The sequence below is a fragment of the Canis lupus genome, chromosome 28 (genome assembly GCF_011100685.1).
Source record: "Canis lupus familiaris isolate Mischka breed German Shepherd chromosome 28, alternate assembly UU_Cfam_GSD_1.0, whole genome shotgun sequence".
Classification (NCBI taxonomy): Eukaryota; Metazoa; Chordata; class Mammalia; order Carnivora; family Canidae; genus Canis; species Canis lupus.
Window position 1 is genome coordinate 24859375 of NC_049249.1, and position 17030 is coordinate 24876404.

General features: G+C 40.7%; 1 protein-coding gene across 6 annotated transcripts in view; it reads right to left on the reverse strand.

The window, feature by feature from the left end:
• Window positions 1–17030, reverse strand: part of NRAP (nebulin related anchoring protein) — a 69992-nt gene that overhangs the window by 40685 nt on the left and 12277 nt on the right. For 2 of the 6 annotated variants that reach the window (XM_038578833.1, XM_038578831.1), the window contains exons 10-18: window positions 14983–15087; window positions 13879–13995; window positions 11619–11723; window positions 10060–10167; window positions 8728–8832; window positions 3694–3792; window positions 2310–2414; window positions 691–798; window positions 318–419 (exon numbers count right to left, since the gene is read on the reverse strand). In XM_038578833.1, the coding sequence (XP_038434761.1) occupies window positions 318–419; window positions 691–798; window positions 2310–2414; window positions 3694–3792; window positions 8728–8832; window positions 10060–10167; window positions 11619–11723; window positions 13879–13995; window positions 14983–15087 (954 nt within the window). Of the gene's footprint in view, window positions 1–317; window positions 420–690; window positions 799–2309; window positions 2415–3693; window positions 3793–8727; window positions 8833–10059; window positions 10168–11618; window positions 11724–13878; window positions 13996–14982; window positions 15091–17030 lie in introns of all 6 variants that reach the window. The other 4 variants (XM_038578832.1, XM_038578830.1, XM_038578834.1 and 1 more) reach the window with 3 other exon arrangements.

Here is a 17030-nt window from a genome sequence, read left to right on the forward strand (position 1 = left end):
TCTCCAGGTTCTGGAATAGAGCTCCGCTGAGCAGGGAGCGAGCCTGCTTCTCCCTCTACCTTCCCGCCACCCCCCCCCCCCCCCCCCGCTCATTCTCTCTCTCTCAAATAAATAAATAAAATCTTTTTTTTTTTTTTTTTAAAGAAAAGAAAAGAAAATTACACTTTGGCTAAATAAAGTGAACAAACTTCTGCAAACTGGAAAGACATTGTAGGTGGAAGTCAGTAAAAAGATAAAGAAGTCCCGGGTGAAGTAGGCCCTAGAATGACTCATAGCACAAGTCTGAGGAAAGGGTTGAGAGACAGGAAAGACGTTACCTCACTGCTCATCTTGGCCACCTGCAGAGAGTGCAGAAGCCTCGAGTCTGTAGTGCCCATGACTTTGCCTTTCGTTTTTTCATACTCTTCTTTATATTTAATCTTGGGAAAAAGAAGAAAGTCTACAGTGAGGGGAAGAAAAACTTTGCCAACTTGGGGGCTCTGGTATTTACTAGGCAATGGAAAGAATTCTTTTTTTTTTTTTTTTTGGAAAGGATTCTTAAAACAACCTCCCGGTCTTTCAGGAACCCAGAATAAGATGAAAGTAATGTGATGTTTACAACGTAAGCAGTCATTATTTCTTCCGCAGGACCACTGACATTTTAGGAGAATCATTTCTTATACACCTCTGAGTTAATGAGAGAAAACCTACATTGCTAGCAAGCTCTCCAGAAGCTTTGGCGGCCAGCAAAGACATAGCATCCAGCTTCATCTCAAATCCTTTCCCCTTGGCCTTCTCCCAGCCTTCTTTATACTTAACCTGACAAACAGAAACACAGGTGAACAGGAGTCACAATCCATATTCCTGACCAAAGTTAAAAAGGCATTTTAAAAGAACAACAGGGGTGCCTCGGTGGCCCAATCGGTTAAGCATCCAACTCTTGGCTTTGGAGGTCATGACCTCTGGTTGGTGAGATAGGGCTCTGCACTGGCCACAGAGCCTACTTAGGATTCTCTCTCCCTCTCCCCCTCCCCTCCACACCCCTCGAAACAACAATAACAAAGCTGGTTTCTTCATCTGTTTATAGACCAGAATCTTGGCTATTATTGCCAAAAAGGTAATAGCAATAATGAACACAGTGCATTAATCCCTGAGCTACAAGGCCATACTGGGCCAAAGTGATGGGACAGGACAAAAAGAAGAGCCATGTATCCATCCTCACTATTGTTTCCTAATCATGAGACCTTGGGCCAAGCACATTACCTCTTTCAGCCTTACTTTGCCATTTGCAAAAAAAAAATCAAAAAACAAAAACAACAACAAAAAACCTCCTATTACCTGTCTCAGGGTTGCTGTGGGGATAAATTGGATATAGAAAGTGAGCACAGATCCTAAGCTGGTAGAGGCGTAAGCTATTGATGTTGGCATGGTAACAACACCTACCGGTCACTGACCCTCCCTAAGTGCCTTCTATTCATCAACTGTCAATATTCACATTAGGCCTGTGCAGCTCAGAGTTGTCAATGACCTCACGTAGGTCACACGGTTTAAAAATGGCAGTGCCAGCATCTGACCCAGGGCATTCTGATACCAAAGCCCATGCCACTGTGTTCCTGCCATAAATAGGTCCTCGGGGTTATGAGAACTGAATAATTCCATATGTAAGGTGCCTATCTCAGTGTGGAGCATAAAGCAGGCTGATGGTGATTCCTTTTTTTTTCTCCTGCCCCCATCTAGAGGGAGAAGCCTAACCACAGCCCTCTTGTGGCTCCAGGAAGAACCTAGTGATTAAAATTGATCTTAAAACTTAAATTTTCAGGGGGCCTGGGTGGCTCAGTTGGTTAAGTATCTGCCTTCTGCTCAAGTCATGACCCCAGAGGCCTGGGATCAAGCCCCATGTCATGCTTCCTGCTTGGTGGGGAGTCTGCTTCTCCCTCTTCCCCCGACCCCCACTCTCTCTCACGCTCTCTCAAATAAATACATAAAATCTTAAAAAAAAAAAAAAAAAACTTAAATTTTCTCTGCACAGCAAAGTAGCCATGAGAAGCCATCAGGATGATGATGATGATGATGATGATGGGGTATATGTGTGTGTTTAAGGGCATGCTCTCCACATGTTCATATAATAAGAATTAAATTCCCATAATCAATTTATCGTCAGTGAACAACCACATGCCATAAAATAGCAAAATTCAAAACTATAACATAATAGGTGCCTTTGATGAACGTCTCTCACAAACAAAATAGCTTCTGCTTGTTGCACCTGATGCCCTCATCCTCACATTGGTTATATTAGCTCCACCATGTTCTCACCTCCATTGCTCGCTCACCTCACTAAATAGTTCAGCATTGGTTTTGGCCTTCACCAGCTGAGGTACATCCTGTGGCAAGGTGTAGTTCAACTTATTTTTCTCATAGTCAGCACGATAATTCACCTGTTGGATTTAAAATAAACCCACAGAGTAAATGCAAGGTTTTTAGATAGACAGAAGATGAATTCTGAAGGCAACACTTTCTTTTTCACTTTCCCTGTGGGCTCACAGCTGAGAAGGAATTTCTGGAAAAGTCATTTGACAAGGAAGCCTGCCATTTTATGAATGTTTTAAATTAACTGTTTAAAGAGGTCAAATGAAAAAACAACTCAAAGGCACACTCAGAGTTGTGAGTTTATAAAAGATTTCCCTGTGGTTACTTTACCAACTCTCCTTGAAGCACTTGAAGGTAGAGAACTTAGTTTTGTTTTTTTGTTTTTTGTTTTTTTTAACATGCTGCAGTGCTGAACAACTGGCTATATGCAGAATAGATACTCAAAAAGCAATTATCAAATGGCTGCCCACATTGGAAAAAAGCCACCTTAAGTCACACAGAAAAAGAGTCAACCAGACATTATGTGATTCCCAGTGGAAAAATACAGTGTCATCCAGAAAGCATCCTTACCCTGAAATTGAACCTAAACCTGATCAAACCTGTAGATCCAACTACTATTTTACAGGACATTTGGAGGCAAGTGGAACACATGAAGCCCACACTGATATGCAGTGTGCAAAGCTCAAACTGTGGAAAACATAACCAGATAAATAATCCAGTTTCTTCAATAAACAACTTGCAAGAAAAGAAAAGAGATAAACAGCAAAACTTAAAGATGAAAAGAATCTTAAAGACCTATCAACCAGTCACAAGCGTGGACTTCATTTGGATCCTGATTCAAACAAACTGTAAAATAAAATTATGACTTTATGAGATCACTATACTGTTAAATGCTAATAGGACACTAGTGATATTAAGAATTATTATTAGTTTTTTGGTGTGATATATTAAAATTGTATAAATATGTTTAAATTTTTTTGTATCTTTTAGAGATTCACCCTAAAGTATTGGTAGATTAAATTATATAATCTCTGGGATGTTCTCCAAAATAACATAGGAGAGGGAAGTGGATGGGCATACAGATGAAGCAAGACTGGCCATGAGTTCATAGTGGTTGAAGCTGAGTGATGGATACATAGGGAATTCATTACACCATCCTTTCTACACTTAAGTGTATTCAGAATTTACCATAATAAAAAGTTTAAATCGAAGGGGGGTCATTTCATAGTTGTCATAAGGCATATGTCACCGTTAATGAACACCAAATCCTTGGGGAGCCAGATATCCAGGGGCCACAGAGCACTTGTGAACCCCCCACACCTGGCTGGGCAAGGGCAGGTCACTTACATGACTCAGTTGTTGGGCATTGATTTTGGCTTGGATAATCTGAGGGGTGTTGGTCACAGAGCTGTACTTCAACTTGTCGATACTTTGCCTGTAGTTGACCTGGTTAAAAAAAAAGTGCAAGAAGATGTCACCTGTACTTTTCTCCAAGATTTGCTTAGTTCCCTAACCCTAAGCCCAGCAGAGCTGTGATGATTCTCCAACTACTACAAAAAGGATCAAACACTCCAGTTGGAATCTTTAAGCCCATAGATTTAAAACAAAACAAAACAGTATGTTAAAGAGTGAGTGACTTGAACAGGCAGCTCATAGTGGAGGTCAACGAAACTGCCAGTGAGCACAGGAAAAGGTGCTCATCCACATTATTATTATTATTATGAATCAGAGAAATGCATACTAAAACTGCAATGAGACACCCCTCCACATTCGCCTGAAGAGTGAAAATTTAAACTGCTGACTATACCAAGGGCTGGCAAGGATGTGGAGCTGTGGAAACTCTCACAACACAGCTGGCGGAAGTGCGGGTTGGCACAGCCACTTTGGGGACCAATATGGCGCTTTGGCACACACGGATACCCGAAGTCTCCACAGTTCTATTCCTAGGTGCGTTCCCAAAGAAAACTCATGCACGAGGTCACTTTATAATAATTCAAGCTGCCTATCTATACTTAATGTACTTTTCTATATATGTTGTAAACCTCAAAAGAAAAGAAGTTTTTTAAAAAGGGAAAGAAAAATGAGAGACAGCAAGTCCCACTGATGCCACAGGCATGTCTGAATGGGAGGCAAGGGCACATCAGTGGCTCTGTTTGAGGACAGTCTTAACATGTCTTCACCCTGTGCACCAGCCCCCGCCTGGCCCTCACTTCCACATTTCCAGAGTTCTTGAGAAAGGGGCTTGAAGCTTGGCACTGTCCTGGAAGAAGAAGGGTGGGTGGGTGGGTTTGAAGACAAGGAGGTAAGCCTCCAGCACCCACCAGTGCATGGACTCCCCAGTTTTCCACTATTTCAAGGTACTGGGGGCTCATGGATTTTCTCCTTTGAAAATACAATTTGCTCCTCAGAGACCCAAGGATTATTAGCCATTTGCCCAAGAGAAGATCATCTTATTTTCCTCCAAGCAGGCCTAGGATCCACTGTAGAGAGAATGGGAACATGAGCAGAGAGGTAAAGGGATATATCTGAAGGCGTGGAGGCAGGTAATAAGGGGGATGGAGAGGGGTGTATATGAGCTGAGGGAGAGCCCCAGAGACCCATACAAGTAGGAGGGGAGCTGGACTGCAGACGAGTGAAGAGAAAGAATGTGAATGGTGGATGACAAACAGCCTCTTCCACAATTTAACCAAAGTTAGCCCTATATCCAGATAAAGGAGGAAAAACAACTCACCCCTAATCCTGACCTTTCCTTCTGCCTCCATGGTCCCCTGTCAATTCATTCATTTGTTCATTCATTCATTCCTTCAACAAGCAGAGGCAGAGCATCTACTCTGTGCAGAGTGAGCAAACTCAGACACAGGGCTGTCCACACAGATATCTCAGCGGGGTCCTTGCTCCCAGGACCCCAAAGTGACCCAGGCACTTGGGATACCTGAGCCCCCCTGCCTACAGGTTCCAGGCTAGGCCCTTCCATCAGCTGTTCTCTGGCTTTGTTCACAGCAATCAGATCACTGAATGTCCACCTCCAGTCTTCATGCTTCTGTGTTATTGCCTGAAGCCCAGGACCCCCCACCCATACAATGGTATCCCATACAATGTGGCAGCTTCTTTAGGGTAAGAACATCACACTCCTTTGCTACATCTCCACTATCTACTGCCATCTCTGCCCAGACCTCCACCTACCACCTCTGGCCATACCCCTCCGGCCACTGGCTCTGCCTGCCATAGGGGCTCACGCCTGTGGCCACCACTACACTATCCTACCATTTGCCATCTATCTAGAGTCTATCTGCCAATTCTATCTGCCAGCTGCTACATCTTATTGCTGCCTCCGTGGGTGACAGCCCAGCTCAGGGAGTCTTTGTAGCCCAAAGGTCACAAAGTCAGTGACAGCCAGACAGACCACTCACTAGGTACAAGTGAAGCACTAGTCTGGGCTCAGCGTTTGGCCTCATTGGTGGGGAAATAGTAAGGAGTCTCAGGGACTGTGGTCAAGGGTAGCATCTGCTACTCAACTCTAGGAGACCGTTCTGGTGAAACAATGTGAAGTCCAGAGTGATCGGATTTTCCACTTACTCCAAAGAAACCAGAAATCCATATTATTATGCCAACTCTTGCAATTTTTAAATGCTGACAAACAGTTGAATATTTTTAAAACCCAGTGACCCATGTGAAATAGACCTAAGGGCCATTGTATCCTTCATCTTTTTCTTGTACTCACTCCATTCTTGCCTATCCCAGCATGGCCTAATAATAATCATCATGGCTTAAATACAGCACTTACTCTGTGTCTAGCACTATTTCAAGTGCTTCACACATCTTAATGCATTTAATCCAACCACCCTGTGGGTAGACACTCTGAGGCCCAGAGAACTGAGGTGATTTTCCCCAGGTCACCCAGCTAATGTCAGGATTCAAATTCTAGCACTCCACCTCCCAAGTGGCTCTCAACCTATACACTATAAACCTGGTTTGCCAAAGCTAGTGTGCTTGGAACTATTACTTTCATTATACAGATGAACCAGGGGATCCCCCGTAGCCAGAGCTACCGCTGTTTAGACAGGGAAATATATTCTGGGTACAAACAAATGACTTATAAATTAATTCCTCGAACAGGATCTAGGAAAAATAGAGTGGTCCTGACACCGGACGCAGGGTGTTTTGTTGGATTCAGAGATAAAGAACAGCATCGCTTTGTGCTTTTTTTTCATGGTTCAATGAGAGAAGTGTTTGCACATTCTGAGTTGTGGATATGGTTGGTGTATATAGGAAAAGTAGTAAAGATAAAGTCATTTCAATGTCAACCATTAATGAGATTAGAGTACACTGGCTTCCTGATGCATCAACTGAGAGGGGAAATTATCATCTCATAATAGTCTATTAGAGTTCAGAATTAAGCATGATAAAATGTCATGAAAACTGTATTTTTTAAAAGGCATATTCTTTCCCAATAAGTTTGCATTAAATATGTTGCAGAGCATAATTACTCTCCTCTGCGGGACATAATTAACAGTTTCCATGATTAATCACATCCTTGCAATATCACAGATGTTTGGCCATTGCTTCAATCTACTTTCTGAAGGAACTCTTTCCTGAGGATGGAGTCTCATTTTAATGTTATTAGTGTTGAGAAAATCCATCTGAAGAGAATGCTCTCTAATTAAAGACCATGATTGTTTACTCAATTTCATAGCTATTTGACCACCTTTAGAGCTACCAGACAGAAAGACCAGAAATACTCATGTAATGGATTCCCCCAAACTTCCTGAATATTTAAGTCCCTACATCAGGGGTGGTTGGTTAACTCAAATTCACACAGGAGCCAGGAAGGGAAAGTAAAGGAGAAGAAGATAACACAGAGCAGCTGCCACTCAGTCCCAGCCAGTTGCTACCACACAGGAACTAGGGCTGCCGTTCCCAGAGTTTTAAGATTTTTCTAGAATAGGTGAAAATACGAATTTTTATATAAACTCCCCAAAGCTCCATATGTTGATCCAATTATGTTTTAAACACTATGCGGTCAAACTAAACACCTCTGCAACCTGGTCTTCCAGTTCAGAATTTCTCTCCGCTTCTAATTAATACCTTCTAATCTAGTCTGGTTTAATTCTTCTATCAGATTTGCCCAAGTGAGTAGGCTCTATTTCAGGTGCATAGTTTGATCCACAGCCTTACACAGACAAATGTAATAGCTACTCATATTACACGGGGAGTATAAAGTTGTAGGAATCTCTCTAGTTTGGATTGCCCTCTCAGGCATGATTGATGGAGTTTTAGAAAGGAAATAGCTTAAGTAGTCAAATGTAACCTTGGGTTTCATGAAGGTGAAATGAGTAAGTCAACCCAGCCCAACTTCTTGGGAAAAGAAGAAGCAAAGCTTAGGCTCTTCGTATTCCTTGATTTCCCATCCTTCACTTTACTACATATTTGAAAAGCTCATTTCATTCATTAAACTATCATCTGCCAAAGATTGTCCTTTGTTGTCCTGTAAACCACGTTAAACACTGAGGTGCCCAGCTGAACCCAATTCCACTCTCAGTCTGAGCAAAAGGGAGAGCAAGGTGAATTTACTGAGAGCAAAACCCAAGTCAGTGCTACCAGAGTCATGCTGATCCCAAAACAATGTGAAGGAAAGTTGCATTCAGTAAATGCATGTGGAATTACTTGTTAAATTACTGATTGGTTAGAGATAACCATCACTGACAAATAACTATGATATGAACTCAGTTCTAAACCACCTTAACTACTTTTTAAGAACACAGATGACTTTAATCTTTTTCTTCATGCTTTTCTGTATTTTCTAAATTTCCTGTAACAAACATATATAGTAAAAGTCTTATAATTAGAAAATAGTAAGTTCAATTAATTATAATTACTTCATTGGGATAAGCCAAACTATAAATAAAATCACCACTATAATAATCAAGAAATACATATACTTTCCCAAGTGCTCCTGAGAAAAAAATCAAGTCAATATTACCACTTCCTCTCAACTTACAGCCATTTTATTTTATTTCCTCTGGTCCCTCAACACACTACACCCCAAAACTTTAAATAAAAAAAAAGCTTATCACTGCTATAGAAGAATAACTTTAAATATGTACCAAATGGCAGACATATTCCACCAATTCCTAAAAGGAGAACTTGAACTGTAGGTTATTTTCAAGATAAAATCAGAGTTGTCCCCACCTGACATGGAAAATCTAAGTGTTTCCAAACATGCATGAATGAACTTCCTAGTGGAAGAGTTCCCCTTCTCAATCTCTTCCATGTGTTAGGAACTGTTGTTTCTGGTTTCTTTCCATCTTGCTACTTAAGAATCATTCCACAGGAAGAAGTGACAAGGAATAAAGCAGAAGGTGCAATTGGAATAGGACTTACATCTTTCAAGGGGACAAGTTTCATTGTTGTCTGGTAAGAGGGAGTAAGAGTGGCTGGGTAGTTGTAGTCCACAACATCGTGTTTATAATCAGCCTTGTAGGCAATCTAAAGCAGGAAGGAAAAAAAAATAAGAAAAAAGAAATGAGTCCCCACTTTCTTTTGACCTTGTCTGAATGTCACAGGAAATTCTTAAAAAGTAACCAGAAATAAAATTAATTCAGTTTCATCACCTCCAAGGAAAATTATGTTCACACTTTGCTTTTAATTAATTTGAATTCGTCTTAATTAATCCAAAATTAGTTAACTTCCATCTGTAGCACATTTATTTTATCTTTCTTATTAATTACAGAACCCCTTATAGTTTTTATTAAAAAAGAAGCACTGGCACATGGATAGATGATGAAAGAGTTTCTTGGCCAACCCCCAGAAAACAAATGAAAAGTCAAGAGTCTTCAGAGTATTTAAATTTTTTTCTAAAGGTCAAATTTGACATTCTCAAGCAGAGGAAATTTGACATTTGTATGTTTTACTAATGAAATAGTTTTTTTTTAAAGTGCCCCTTACCTCCAAGATTTACCACTTGGCATTTGCAAACTTGTCAACTGAACTGACAAAGCCAAGGGAAGATTAATAGATTACACGCTATGGGATCTGAACTATTTTGTTATCCTACTACCTTGACCAGTACTTGTCTATAGGAGGAGGTCTTCAATGAACACTACGATTACATAAGTGAACGAACCAAACAACCAATCAACTCCAAATAAATCACAAACACTTTGGAAATTTGAAGAATTTCAAGTAAGAATTATGCTAATCCATTTCTCATTATTTCTCAGAAATGGAATGTTTTTCTCATACTGGATCAGAGATAATATACCTAAGTACTCCTCAAGCCAGAGAAAGCTGAGATAAATAAATTGAAGCTTTTGAACATTTTCAAGGGTTCTACCCAGCTTTGGTTATATAGATTATGTTTAGAAGCTTTTATGGGTCAGTCTTTTTATTTATTTATTTATTTATTTATTTATTTATTTATTTATTTATTTATTTATGATAGACATAGAGAGAGAGAGAGAGGCAGAGACACAGGCAGAGGGAGAAGCAGGCTCCATGCAGGGAGCCCGACGTGGGACTCGATCTGGGGACTCCAGGATCCAAAGGCAGGCGCCAAACTGCTGAGCCACCCAGGGATCACCTGGGTCAGTCTTAATGCCATAGAACACTGACTTTTAAAAAGGAAGGTTAAAAAGAATTGGCTGAATTCTTCATTTCACCTCCCTCCACCCCAACAGGTCCTCAGACCTATAGACCCTTCAGAATGGGACTCACATTGCTTGCCAAGCTTCCAACCTTCATAGCATGGAGAGTCCGTCTGTCCATACCAACTCCTTCATAGTGGCCTCTCATGTGGTTCTGGTAATTTTCTTTATATTTATTCTACATGGAAACACAAAACTTTCAATAAAAGCATTCTCTTCCTAACTTGCTGGAGATCAACTACTCATTTTAATGCATTAAATTGGAAATAGAAATGATAAAATAGAACCTATTTAAGTAGTCAGTGTATTGCTGAATACAAAATAAGGCAAATCATTTTTGAAAAAAACAACTTTCAAGCAAGCTCAAGATGTTGGAGTGAGACAAGCACGTAAGCACATGACCAAACATAGGATCGGGTGAGTACAGACAGCACAAAACAGATCCAATTTTCTTTTTAATATTTTCATTTGTAAATATGGTAGAGTTTTCCCATGTGAAAACCTACCATAAGCATGGAACTCTCCAATGGACAAGACTGACCTTGCCAGCACTGGGTACAAAGCCCCATGCTATGGGCTAGTACAAATCTGCATGCTATTACTTCCATTTCTAATTATTTGAAGAATACAACCTGAGCTTTGCCAAGGTGATTTTTACACCACAAATTGGTGACTACTAAAACCATGTGAAACAATGATGTCATGTCCCAAATGCAGTTTACCAAATGAAGAGAAAACCAAAACAGGATGCCAAGAAGTCATAAATAGGAAAATATGGGTAGCTTCCAATGAAGCTGCATTAAAATCACGTGTCCTGGGAAGCCATTGAGTTTCTAGGCACTGAAAATATTTAACCAAATACTATTACCACGATTCTACTCAGTTCATCTTCACAAGTATTCCATGAGGAGGAAGAATTGATTATCATCCCTATTTTACACATGGACAAAGTGGCTCGGAGGGCTTTAGCAACTTGCCCAAATTTGAACACTTGACTAATTATGGAGCCAGGTCTGTCAGTTCCAAAGCTGGTGCTCTCAACCACTACATTTAGGCAAAATAAATTCCTCCCCGAATCTTACAAAGTCCCTCGTGGTCTTAAATTCTACTATGATATGCAGCTAAGAAGAAACAAAATCACATAGTCTAGTATAGGTCCTTGATGTTCTCAAGGAGACAGCCTCAGAACTTCTCTGAGATTTTCCAAATTAGCAAATGCCATCTGTTCATCTGTAAAACAAGGAAAGAACATCTGGATCCCCAGGTTATACGAGATCAGGCATTAACTAAGAAGCACACAGTCGCATGGCGAGGGGAGGTTGCATGCTCAGCCAGGCTCCCTCACCAGCATTCACCAACCAGGAGCCGGACGCTGCTACACAAGAACACAAGAGGAGAGGTACTGCCATTAAGGACTCAAGGCCAAGTGCGTGGTGGGGAATGTAACAGAATGTAATACTACATGGACTACCCCTGTAGGCAATCTTGATCAAAATTCTAAGGTATTTGTGCTCAGAAGCCATGCTTCTCTGAGACAGACAGATATATTCACATAGACTGTCTCTTAAGAGACCTAGAAATTTAGCTCATAAAAAAGCCCAAACAAATGCTCAGGTGTTAAAAACTCACATCACTGGTGAATTTTGAGATCTTGCTCACGTTCCTGAATTGAGGCGTCTCACAGTAGTTGATACTGTGACCTTTACTACTTTCCAGGTCCTTCTTATATTCCACCTTGGAAACCAAGACACCAGATGCACAATAGAACCAAGCCCAAAGCTACGCTTGAAAAATGTCACCAGGACTTTACATGGATATTTTTAGAAAACTTTCAACCCAACATTGAAAAATACCAGGCATAGGGTACCATAAGTTGACAGCATGTGTTCTCCTTTCAAATAATAAGTCAGTCATCCTTTTGGTTTGGAAAATTAAAGATATATTTCAAGAGAAAATATGGTAAGATTTCATATATCCCCAAAAAAGTGGCAAGATGGGTTTAAGAAATCAGGACAGGAGTTACTCTTGGGGCAAAGTATCTGGAAGATTATGGAGGGTGTGTCTGAGTCACATTCTGTTTCTTGATCTGGGTGCTAGTTACATGGAGGTGTCCACTTGTGGTAATCCCTCGCAGTAGGCACATATGATGTATATACTTTTCCATATGTACACTTCAATAAAATTTAACCAAAAAAGTTACTCTACGAAGGAGTATAATAAATGAGATTCCTCATAGATGCACAGAGTGTCTTCTACTTTCAAATGGGTTGGCTGGTCGAGCTCCCCGGGGTAGCTGGATATAAGATGTAAGGTTATAGTTATTGAATAGGTCCCAAGTCAGCCCAGGTAATTGGAGGAGGCAGCTGAAGCCTGAGTATCACAAATAGAGCAAGACTGGTTTGTCCTACTAGATAAACATGAGCAAAAAGAAATCGAAGTTCTCTTGTGACCTCTTACCAAAAAAAAAAAAAAAAAATGTTTTTTAAATACAATTTTTTAATCCTATCATATAAAACATATGGTGGAAACATGCTTTTTAAAGTATGCAAGATGCATATACTGCTCACAACCTGATAAGAAGTGAAAAAAGTATACCAAACTATAAATATAATTGAATTCTGATCTATAAATGTCTTTTTATTCATATATTTATTTATAGTATCTTCATCTAGAAAAAGGCCAAAATGTTAAGTGTTTTTCCTGGATGGGTAAAACTGTACTCTCAGAGATCTGGTTTCACTTCTATCCCTCAAAATCTCTCTGAGCCACAATAAGACACTGTACTTTTCTAGACTATGACAAAGTGAGGACCTAAAGACTGCCAAGGTCCCATCTAGATCTAATGTTCTATGAATCAAGAGCAAAGTTTAGCAACTACTTGACTCTGCTCTTGTAGTGTGAAAGCAGCCAGGGACCATATATAACCAAACATGAGGTGGCTGTGTTCCAATAAAATTTTATTTACAAAATCAGGCTAGGAGTCGGATTTGGTACTCCGGTTGTAGTTTGCTGACCTCTGGCCTAGAGCATTAGAATGATTGGAACATTTGTTTAAAATGCAGATTCCAAGACCTAGGCACCCATCTATTACTTCAAAATACATGAGCCTCCCACTGAGATGAGGATGATGTCCCTCCTGGTGATTCTGAGCAGCCCAGAGTTAGAGGACCACAAATTAAGGAATAGTTTAGGATGGAAGACTGACCTTCAGGGGTTAGGGAAGAAAAATACTTTAGAATACTTGAATGTCTGCTTCTGAATTGCAGATAACCTGTTCGATTATCTTTTAATAGCCCTCATTCTTCCCCATTTTGCAAGAGGTTGTTAACTCAAATGCCTTTGGAGTCCAGAGAGGAAATGCCAGTGAAGAGCTGCTGTGAAATAAAAGGCTTGAGGGCGTGATAAGGATTTGGGAGCTCGAGCCTGTTATTTCCTTGCCAGAGGAATTCAAAAAAATCTGAATCACCGAGTACACCAAACAAAACCCACCATCTGGCGGCCAGTCCAGCCTCTAAGGTAATGGGAATTCATATGAGACACAGAACTTCGGGGAAACCCAATGACAATAATAAGAGAATGAGGGAGGTTCCAGGTGGGAAACACTTTCTGATCTGATTTCCACTCTGCAAGAATGACATACTGTTTCGAAGGTCGGCTAGGACAGGATTCTGCAGCAAAAAAACACTGCCTGAAACTTTTGAGAATTTGCAAAGAAACTTTTGAACCCTTGGAGAAACTGTTTAATTTGTTTGATTCTAGGCTCTCTTGGGAGTGGCTTTTGACTGTGCATCAGTTCCAAGGGAACGGCTAGCCATGGGTAGCTTCTGCGGCATTCTACAGAATTTTTCACACTGGGGTTGCCCCACCCCGGTCCCCTCTATGTACGCACCTCGCTCACAAGCTTGTTCACGCTCTGGGCCCGCTTGAGAACCAAGTTGTCCTGGGCTGGGAGGGAGTGATAATGTGCAGGGCCTTTCATCTTATTGAAGTCCTGCCTGTATTTTATCTGAAAGAAGCACACAAAGAGGGCCCGGAGTTGTGGTTTTCATGCTCCGTGAGAGAAATTACCCCAAAATGACCCTCCATTTAACGTCAACATTTACTTAAGAGAATTTTTTGAAGGAAAAAAAAATCACATGGGTTTTTTTTTTTTTTCCTCCAGGAAATCCATAAACCACTCAGTCCCTTTGGTATCAAAGTTTTACTGGCCCTTTTCATACTTTGTGTACTTTATCCTCTAATTTCTGCATGAAGAAACGTCTCAAAACAATCATTCCAAAAGGTGTAATTCCAAACCCAGTCTGCCCATGGTTTCAACATCTTTTCTCATCTAATCAGCTGAGGGGCAAAGTGAATATTTTACTTCCCTCTCGGGCCAACAAGAGTGCACTATCCTGGGTAAATGGGATGCTAACTGTACGGCACAGAGCAAAGGGGATGGGTAAAGGGGGTGTAAAGCTCATGCGTGGCTTCTAACCATATATAGACCATGTGCAAGTTGGCATCTTAGATCTACACATGCACGTCACTCTACCGAGTTTAATTATAGTCTATCTTTCGAGGACTGCCAGCTGGCCAACCTTCTGCAAATAAAATTTATCCTATCAACTGAGTTATACCAGGTTTGGTAATCACATGACTTGTTTTAACAGCTATCCCCCTAAAGTACTGGGTTTCTAGATGGCTTATTTTGCAAAGACCCTCCTAACCCCAGCTTCTCTGGCTAGACCAGCATCTGCACTGCTTCAACTAACCTAAGGCGACTTCCACAGTTTGTTGGTGTCACTCTCCTTTGAAGCAGATAAATGTGACCAAACAGTTGAACAAAAGAGGTAGATGTCAGAAATTTGGAGAGAAATTGAGGGCTAACGTTTTACTCTGGCTCAGGTCTAAATAAATGGCTCTGTGTGCTAGTTTCAGTAAGTACAGAATTCAAAATCTCATTTCCCCTCTGCTTCTGTGGCTCTGCAGGTCGCCCCAATGCAGTACTTACGTCACTAGCGAGTTCGTTGGCTTTCTTGGCATTCTGATAAGCTGGGGTGATCATGGCGGGGAAGCTGCCTTTTCCTCTGTGCTCCTGATATTCCTCCAAGTAACCCTGCTGGGCCAATAGAAAATTTCTATCAGTGAGGCTCCCCTCCCTGAATGGGTGGGGGATTTGGAAATGATCTCTCCTAGAACCTGATCCTATAGAGGCCCATCCATTGGACGTTCCAGGGATCACTCTGGGAGCAGAACTACAAGGTGGCTAAGACGGTGGATTGTGGGGTCAGCTCTACTTACTGGTGCCTGGCACACAGCACTAAACAAATCATCATCATTTCCATGAGATAAATCCAGACATTCTACAAGTCTCCCAGATCTGTGGACTATAGAGTGCTCATTCCATGTCTGACACCAGGGTGGTCTCTGCCCTCCAGTAATCTCAAATGCTGCCTTTCTCAGGCCCATTGGCAGATCTATGCAGAAAAAAACCATTCACATCCCAGATACTATTTTCCCAGTGATGTAGGCTATTTGCCAGGAAGAAGAGCATTATAATTATTTGAATTTTTGTGTTTGGGGGAAATTTCAAATTGCCTGAAGAGGCTCTAAATGGGACTAAATGTATATTTCAGACTATTATCATCTGAGCCTGTTTCTTCTACCTACTCCCACAAAAGAAAACCTTCTTTCTCGTGGAACTGTCATGATGTCACTAGCATAAACCTTTCCTGGCAGTGGGATATACTTCAAGACCTGTTCAGATGCTACCTTCTGTCTGGGAAACTCCTCCCTCATTCCCAAATCCTGCCCCAGGCAGAATCAGCTGCTTCCTCATCTGTGTTCCCAACCAGTCTGAAACAGCCTTGTGTGCCCCTTTGGGCTCATAACTCCATCCTCTGTCTGGCCTCCTCCAAGGCAAGAGCCTGCTTCACTCCCATACCAGGGCTGGAGTCTGGCACACACATTTTCTTTAATAAAATAGTTGGGTCAAATCAGAAAGTCCAGGCTTCCCTTCTATCCAATAATGACAACTGTTTAGCCAGAGTGGCCCTTTATGTTTGGCTGCCAAAATGTTCTTGGCAGCAATGCAATAAGTAAAAAAAGAAAAAAGAAAGTTAAGCTAAAAAAAATAATAATGAAGGTTCTCAAATTCTTTGGTAATCTCCTTTTACCTCTTCTGCTCAATAATTTGGGGTTGGTATGTAGCTTTACTTTAACTTCTCTGCTCATATATATCTATTTTTATGTTGGATATGTAAATCTTTTTAGTGAGACACTCAATCCTATTGGGGAGTTGACTGGTTACAAACAATAAGTTGATTCCATGATATAGTCTATTAACCTAAAAAATTGTTATTTGTGAAAAAGAAGAATGAATTATTTGGCATTTTAGGTATTACAGATATTTATGGTTTCTCTGAGTGTCTGCTTCTCTCTCACTCCCTCCTACTCATGCCTGGCAGGTCCCGCTAAATCACACAAGGAAATGCCATACAAGGCTCATCCTCTTGACAGCTGCTGGTGGTGCTATCACACAACACCCACTTTGATTCTTAGATTTGTTATTAGCACAGCCGGCCACTTCAGCCAAGATGTCCTAAAAACCAAGAACCAACTATGACACTATAAGGTTATATCTCATGGATGTGTATGGATATGTCTAGACACACTCATGTACTGGCAGATAGCAGTGGTCACATTTGGAACAAAATATTTTTTGCCAAATATAGGAATCAAATATTTTTAAAAGTTGTCTTGAGCCTTCTATACAATATATTTGAAACATTAAAGCCACAAAAGCATAATTTCATTGAGTTTAAAGCACTGAGGCCATTTAATTAATTTACAGAATTTAATAAAATGGACTTTTTCATTTAAAACTAAACATTTTTGCTCAGACAGACATTTGCAAAGGGGTCACAATCCATCTTCATACATACCTCCATCTTACATGAGTGTCTCCCTCGACACTCTTTTAAAGAAAAGAAGTAAGTTGTTTCCTTTCATAAATTAGGTATGTTGAATAAATTATGTATATTGTAGAATCAAGTCACT